This window comes from Nelumbo nucifera, chromosome 3, assembly GCF_055504915.1.
Source record: "Nelumbo nucifera cultivar China Antique chromosome 3, China Antique-T2T, whole genome shotgun sequence".
Classification (NCBI taxonomy): domain Eukaryota; kingdom Viridiplantae; phylum Streptophyta; class Magnoliopsida; order Proteales; family Nelumbonaceae; genus Nelumbo; species Nelumbo nucifera.
In genome coordinates this window covers 74,259,810-74,267,948 of record NC_142651.1, presented here as the reverse complement: position 1 = coordinate 74,267,948, position 8,139 = coordinate 74,259,810, and the positions used below count along the sequence as shown (strand labels likewise).

Below are 8,139 nucleotides of genomic sequence, written 5' to 3'. Positions count from 1 at the left end.
TTTTTGATGAAAGTTAAGGTATTAGAGCATTAAATAATTGGAACATTTAATGGTAGGTCCAGACTATAGATTTCAAACAAACAAGATGAATGCAAAAACAATTTAAAATACGAACTGTATTTACGAATAAAAAAAAGTAAATATACAATGTACATATTAGCATTTACATTTTGCAACCAAACGCAGTCTTAACTTTCTTGACTGGATAATAGACCCACCACAGCCTACCGAAGTTGACAATACTCGTATTTCATGCGTAAACAAATAAACGTAATATGTATATCTACACAGGTCCCACGTAATCCATTTTATAGGATGGACCGAGAATCTATACATAAGACACGTGGCAAGATATAGACCAGTGACAGGTGGCAAATAAGATGGAGTAAATGTCTGAAACAATTCTAACGCCCAATGCGGTCATCCGCTTGGCGTGTCATACACTCATAGATACTAGCGCAAACAACTGAGGAAATCGTGACCTCGCTTCGCTACTCACCATGGGCTACAGCGGACATGATCAGTTAAGTTGATCACATCACAAACACTGTGATCATTTTGACATTTTCTCGCAATTTCAATAAATCACCAAGCAAACGTAAACTCTCTCCTGTACACTGGATTTGAATCTTTCACTCGAAACAGAAGAGATCCCGACACATAAGAAGATTCCCAATTCCATTAACAACAACCACTACGTGTCCGTTCCTTTCCACTCCACATGGGCCACAAATCGATTGACAAGTGACAACGCGGATTTTCCGGTCACACTCGCAAGACGAGCCCACCGGCTCTTACAAATCACCGGGAATTGGTTTCCCGCCTCCAAGGTCCAAGCTCGCAGGCCTCAGACCCAGGCGACCAAAATACTTTGGTCTTGATTTCTCCGGTCGTCGGAACTCTTTCTTCTGCTTGTTTTCCGACGGTTTTCTGTCAACAAATAATACGGCGATTCAACGGTGAAGCCAAGCCTATAGTTTGAAATAGGTCATTTGCAATATTAATATTCTTTTATCTCAATTGGCTTAATCTCTGACTATTTTACTTCGTTTGTTGATTATTTTTTGTTCGCTTTGAAATTAAAACTGTGAATCTGAGATCTCGAACGACGAAGATTCTATATGCTGATCTGTATTTTCTACTCTAAGGCTAGGCTGGATCCCTATTTTGCATCGATTTCTTTATAGTTTTCAACGCGTTGACGTCGCGTAATTGGAAGGCCCGCCGAAATATTTTAATTGGTTTGGATAGATCTGTGGTTATCGGCAAGTATTTTGGAGCTTCTATATGTGTACAGTGGCTCAGCCGAAAGTTGGACCGAATCGCTTCTCTTTTGACTTGCTTATATATAGTGATCTAGTTTCTTTTGTTCTATCCAGAAACAAGAGTTTCAGGGTACCACTCTATGATTGATTGGGGATTCGAATGAGCTCTGCGGTATTTTGTTAGTTTTCGTTTAGATCACAGCTGAAAATAGAGGTAATTGAACTCATCCTTGATGAAAAATTTTGAAAATATCTTTTCATTTTGTTTTCAATTCGTTTGAATTGCAGGGGAAAAGTATTATTTTCTTTGTTAAAAAACTCTTGAGATCATGACTTACTTAAGATTTGTAAAATTTACAATAGATATGGTCTATGGTCTCCAATGAAAATTTAAGTTTTCTTTTAAAAAAATTACACTTGTCCTTTTTTCTGGTTGAATACGAGTTGCAGAGACTCGTTTGTTTAAGTTGAAACTCGAAAACTTTCTTTTCCTTGTTTTATCTTTATTGTGATTTCTTTCTCCTGTAGCACAATTAAAAATCCGGTTGGTATCTGAATAGGAACATTGAAGGCAGAAAGTTACTTTTCACTGAATCGACTTTTTTTTAATCCGTTTTCTCTGTTTGGGTTCGATTTCCTCTTTTTGTGGAAACCTGCTTTTTACAACTCTGCATCGGCGTTTCATTTAAGTAGTTCATTTCTCTTGACTTCATTCATCTACTAATTAATCTTTTTTTGCTAGGTCATTTAATCATTTCTTAATTAGTTCTGAAGACCAGAATTTCAAACCCATGTTTTATCATTTTTGGTTTATATGGAAAAATTTTCCTTAATGATGATTGATAAAGTACTTCTAGAAACCTGAACGCACCAATTTGCTGTATAGGCCAACAGATTAATGGCGTTTAGCCGTTAGATTGGCATTTACATGGGTCCCACAGCCATTGTTGCTTCAACCTTTCCACTTGGGTCTTCTGAACGTTTGATTGGAATTGTTTCTTGGTTATTGATGTTTCTACTGGATCTTACTGTTTTCTACAGGCTGGTTAGCATCGTCTCAGAAGGAAAGAAATGGGGGTTAGTAGTGAAGGAGTGAGGAGGAGGGGATGTTCATGTAGCAAAGAAGACTTCTTGCCTGAAGAGTCCTTCAAGAGCTGGGGGAACTATGCCAAGGCATTGAGCCAGACCGGTTTGAGGCTCAAAGACCGGATTCTTACTCGGTCCCTTGATGAGACTGAGATACACGAGATTAGAGCTAGAAGTCAGCATGATATGAAGAAGAACCTTTCATGGTGGGATCTTATTTGGTTTGGAATCGGCGCGGTAATTGGTGCCGGAATCTTTGTCCTCACTGGTCTGGAGGTGAAAAGCGTCGCCGGCCCGGCTGTAGTTCTCTCCTATGTTGTCTCCGGCATATCTGCCATGCTCTCCGTCTTCTGTTACACTGAATTTGCTGTGGAAATTCCGGTAGCAGGTAGAACCCTCATAACTCTAAATTTCGATCTTGAGATCGTTTGGATTAAGCAAGTTAGTGGTAAAGGTAGTGACCCGGCCTGCTATTGTCTGAGTGCTAGGCCAACCCGGAATGGGTCTATACTATAGATTTAAGCCCGAAACTTTGTCGGGTTTGCCCATGGTTGACTAATTGGCAAATTGACATCCATATTCAAAATTTTGATACGATATGTCACATATGGGTGTATTGGGTGTATTGTATTATATCGATAACTTTTCGAAACCATAAATAAAGGGAGTTTTAGAATTTATGGGCATTTCAGGGGTAGGCAAGGTTAAAACCGACTCCCTTGAAATATTTTTGAAAAAAAAAGGTATTATAATAAATAAGGGCAACTTTTGGGCTCTAATATCAATAAAAATAATATTTTTAAAAAACATTTCAAATATAAGTTAACTTTTTAAAAATAATATCAATTAAGAGTAAAAACATTGTTCATCTTTTTCCTCTTGCAATCCATTCATCAGTACTGCCGCCCGCCGCTAACGTTGTCAGAAGAGGAAGCGAAAGTCGACGAAAATGTTGCCGGATGCAGTGGTGGACAGCACGATCCATATCGATACTTTGAATCTTGGTTGACATTTAATCAAACCCATAACCCTTGATGGACCTAAAAGATATAATGGGAATAAGCACGATCCAACCCTATAGGGACATTGGTCTGACCTGTATCTGCCAAGCTTATTGGGCTTTTTTCTTTTTTCTGGTAGAACCTTAATTGGGCTCGAACGTTTAACGTTAGGTCCATCAAGAGCAACAAATACCTGTTAGCAACTAAACAACAATAGCTAGAATGAAAAGCCTATTATTTATAATTTATTGACTGAATACCTTAAAACATAAGATACCTAAAGGTATATGACACCTGAAAACTTTATTTTATTTTATTTTTTACTTACCAAAACAGAAAATAAAAATAAGGTTTTCTAGTGTCAGAGTACTGGCCATCAGTGTTAATATTAAATTAGATAGGGGAAAATTTATGATACCGGAAAGACACAGTATCGAAATAATACCAGTTGATGTGTCACAAGTTTTTGTCAAACCTAATTAGATAAACATAACAAGGCAATTTTATGATGCTGGAAAGGGTAGATACCGGAAAAACGTTGATCAAGTAGAAACATACGCCAATTTGAATGAATACCACTTGATAATTAGTTACCAATGGTACGATACCGGTTGATGGCTATCAGTTATTTTTACCATAATGACATTCCTGAGAAAAATTGGGTGTTTAGAAAGGATTCCTAAGAAAACGTTTGGCTGTTTGGGAGGTTGCTGTGCATGACATTCTACCATGGCTATGGGGTAATGAAGTATTTACATCAATATTCTTTTATCTAAAAAACAAACAAAAGACTGAATGAGGTAACGTGTCAAGAGACTGAATGGAGTAACGTGTTACACTGTCACAGATTAAGCTCCTAATCAGGATGTTTTAAAAATTTGAAATGCTATTAATTTTAATTATGCATATATTTATATACTATACACATTTGCATATAAACTATTATTACTTTGAACTTTTTACTTTTTAGATGAGAAAGTATATTGGATCCATCTTTTATCTTTTATGGTAATATTTATTTGATTGAACTTTTTGCATGTTCTTCACTTCTTTGTTATTGGCTCCAAATTGTAAACAATGTTTTGTATTTATTATTTATTCACCATGATCGTAGAAAGGATCCTCCTTTAGATAGAAAGATAAGAGCTTTTTGTTCATCTTTAAGGTGTTTGCTATATTATTTTGTTATGTCATCAAGATATTTCAAGAACACTGTTGGACAAGTGTTCGACACATGAAGCATCCATTTGCATTTGCCATGTGAATGGTCCATGTGACGGATAAGTTAGTGAGATGTTGCACCCGTTTGTTTCAGGTGGATCATTTGCATATCTAAGAGTGGAGTTAGGGGATTTTATGGCTTTCATTGCCGGCGGTAACATCCTCCTTGAGTACATCATTGGTGGGGCTGCGGTTGCCCGTTCGTGGACTTCCTACTTTGCAACCCTATGCAACCATGACCCTAATGACTTTCGCATACATGTTCACCAGCTCGGCGAAGATTATGGCTATTTGGACCCTATTTCTGTTGGTGTCATTATAGGCATTTGCATACTTGCTGTGCTCAGTACCAAGGGCTCGTCTAGACTCAACTACATTGCCTCAATTGTGCATGTTATCATCATTATCTTCATTATAGTTGCAGGTTTCATCAAGGCTGATACGAAAAACTACACCCCATTTACCCCCTTCGGTGCTCGTGGCATTTTCAAGGCCTCAGCTGTACTGTTCTTTGCGTATGTTGGGTTCGATGCTGTGTCAACCATGGCGGAGGAAACAAAAAATCCGGCAAAGGACATTCCAATTGGGCTGGTTGGCTCAATGCTAATTACTACAACAGCCTATTGCCTGATGGCTGTGACACTTTGCCTTATGCAGCCTTACAGTCAAGTTAATGAGGATGCCGCATTCTCTGTTGCATTCCAGGCTGTTGGGATGAATTGGGCCAAGTACATTGTCGCTGTTGGTGCATTGAAAGGAATGACGACTGTGTTGCTAGTCAATGCTGTAGGTCAAGCACGATATCTGACCCACATTGCCCGCACTCACATGGTCCCTCCATGGTTTGCTCACGTCAATGAAAAGACGGGAACACCTATCAATGCCACCATTGTGATGCTTCTTGCAACTGCCATCATTGGTTTCTTCACCAAGCTCGACATCCTCTCCAACCTCCTCTCCATATCAACACTCTTTATCTTCATGCTTGTTGCTGTTGCGCTTCTAGTACGTCGGTACTATGTGACCGGTGTGACCTCATCGGTGCACCGTAACGTGCTCATCCTGTGCATCCTGTTCATACTTGGTTCCTCGGTTGCTGCTGCAGTGTACTGGGCTACGAATGAGACTGGGTATATTGCATACATAATCATTGGGCCTATATGGTTCTTGGCCACCCTATCTCTCCAGGTGTTTGTTCCTCAGGCACGCGATCCAAAGCTCTGGGGTGTACCACTGGTTCCATGGTTACCATCGGCATCAATTGCTATTAACATCTTTCTTCTTGGTTCAATAGATGGCAAGTCATTCATGAGATTTGGAGTCTGGTCTGGGTTTCTTTTGCTTTACTATTTGTTCTTTGGGCTCCATGCATCATACGACACTGCAATGGAGTCAGGTGAGAAGAGGATTGAAGATGCCAAGCAGTCAAAGATTGAAAGTGGACTATGATTCTGGTAGTGGAATTTGGAGTTGGAGTAGATGTATCTACTCATGCCGTGCTAAAATATTTCAAAGTTCAAGCAATCTCCAAGGAAGCAGGTGACCACATTTCTTGTAAATTAACCAGAAGTTAGAAAGCTCAAGAACTTGGTACCAGAGTTTGCAGTTTATGTATTCGATATGGCATCTTCCTCTAACTAGAAGTTAGAGAGTTCGAGCTGGTGGGTATTAGAGTGTGCAATTGTATGTATTGGATAAGATAAGGAGAAAAAATGGATTTGTGAATTTCATCTGTCTGATTATGTACAAGACATGATTTCACATGAAAAATAAACTATTTGTTAAGGTTGTGTTACATTTTCTTTCCTTTCATTTTAGTGTAATTAGTAGTTACTAAACGAATACACAAGTTGTGCATATATGAGTCTATAAAATATTGCCCTTACCATGCAATCCAAAGTCGTACACCACCACAAGGTATTCTAGTTTAGAAAAATAAGCTCTATTATGTTGAAGATTACTACAATGTTAGCTAAGTTTGAAAGAAGGTGAAATTCATCATATAGATTGCCGAACCATGCTAGATGGTTGGGTGAAATTTTAAAAATTTTCTTTCAGCCTTTTGGGAGTCGTATTCCCTAATTTAGAAAAACTGTGTTTTTCAATGATCGTTCTTGTATCGAAAATGAACCAGATCTAGAACCAAATTAGAGGGAGAAATATACCTGATATGGATTTCACAAATGTAGTTCCCAAAGTGGTAGTTCATACCCAAACTGAATCCCAAAACAAGCCTCCACTTAAGATGGCACAACTTGGAACGAAGCCGATTCAGCTAGAGGTGTAAAGTGGGTCATGTCGGGTCGGCACGACACGACCCATGGGCGGCACAAAAGGCGAGTCGTCATGGGCCATGCCTCCTCGGTGGAAATTTTGGGGGTCGACCCGGCACGGCCCATGGCCCAGGCTCGTGCGGGCCCATGCTGTACCGTGCCATGCTGCGGGCATGGGTCGGGCTGGCTGGGCCACAGGGCGGGCCTTGGGCTTGGGCCAAACCGGGTTGCACTGTTTTTTTTTTGAAAATTTTGATTTCTTTTCTAAGTAAATTTGTAAAACTAAAATATTTAACTTTCCTTTGAACTTTGGGAATTGAGAATTATTTAAAAAATTAAGAAATGAGAAATCTAAGTTATCTAACACATAAATGAAAAAAAAAATACTTAACCAAATTGAAATAAGAATGATGGAATAACAAATCGGAGAAAAACGAGAATTTTATTTCATTTAAATTTGAATGGTATAAATTACAAATACAATGATTGGATCATTGGATACTTGGATGAATGAAATATGAAAATGAAATAAATTGATAAAATATAAAAATATTATATAGTTACAAATTGAAAATACAAAATTATATGTTAAAAATTAAAAAAAATATCAAATAAATTAAATAAAACTAAAAAAATTTATAGTAATTTAAAAAAATAAAAAATTTTATACAAATAATCAAATTCATGAATTATGATTCATGACTTTCATCTAACTAACATAGCATAAGGTAGTAAATATGCTGAAATTAGGACCACCCTTCATAGAATCTGCATAAGTCACTCCCTCTTCCTCCAAATTCATACTCACCTTTGAGCTCTTACCCTGTTTCTCTTTACATTATGGTATACTCATATACCTCCAAATATTGGGCTGATAACCATGAAAATACAGGTCGGATGGCAGTCACTTTGTGCAATAAAATGCCAAAGGTTAGGTATGTATCCAACCCACCCTTTCCCCAAGACGCTAGATGGCTAGGACCAATGTTGGGTAATGTACCTTACACCTTCGTAACATTTTATTAATCCTTAATATTGAAAACTGTTATCTCCTTGCCTTGTAGAAAATGTTGGTATTGCCCAGTGTCCACGACATCGTGTCAAATTTCTACTAAATCTCCCTTTGCATGGAAAAAAGTCCCTTGATTTATTGTTCCTTTGCCTTCTGCAAAAGCCTACGAAGGACATAGATGACAATGGTGAAGAGGATATCATTTTTCATTGAGTTGTATTGGTTCCTTGAATGCATGATCATGAATAGCATTATTTGGCTTGAAATACTGTTCTGTATAT

General features: G+C 38.1%; 1 protein-coding gene across 4 annotated transcripts; it reads left to right on the top strand.

The window, feature by feature from the left end:
- Positions 1–767: 767 nt before the first annotated feature.
- LOC104585859 (cationic amino acid transporter 1-like) lies at positions 768–6,370 on the top strand. 4 transcript variants are annotated; one of them, XM_010242872.3, is made up of 4 exons: positions 770–987; positions 1,380–1,479; positions 2,307–2,739; positions 4,668–6,370. In XM_010242872.3, exons 3-4 carry the CDS (start codon positions 2,337–2,339, stop codon positions 6,020–6,022), a joined length of 1,758 nt encoding a protein of 585 aa, XP_010241174.1. In that variant the 5' UTR covers positions 770–987; positions 1,380–1,479; positions 2,307–2,336; the 3' UTR covers positions 6,023–6,370. The 4 variants fall into 4 exon arrangements, with proteins under 4 accessions (XP_088758460.1, XP_010241174.1, XP_010241175.1 ...); XM_010242873.3 differs by having other exon boundaries at positions 1,154–1,479; XM_088902333.1 differs by having other exon boundaries at positions 1,149–1,479.
- Positions 6,371–8,139: the final 1,769 nt, after the last annotated feature.

Excerpts from the sequence above, each read along its gene's own strand:
- LOC104585859 (XM_088902334.1), top strand. The coding sequence starts at position 2,337 with ATGGGGGTTAGTAGTGAAGGAGTGAGGAGGAGGGGATGTTCATGTAGC. Across the intron at positions 2,740-4,667 it reads TGTGGAAATTCCGGTAGCAG|GTGGATCATTTGCATATCTA; the intron begins GTAGAACCCTCA and ends CGTTTGTTTCAG.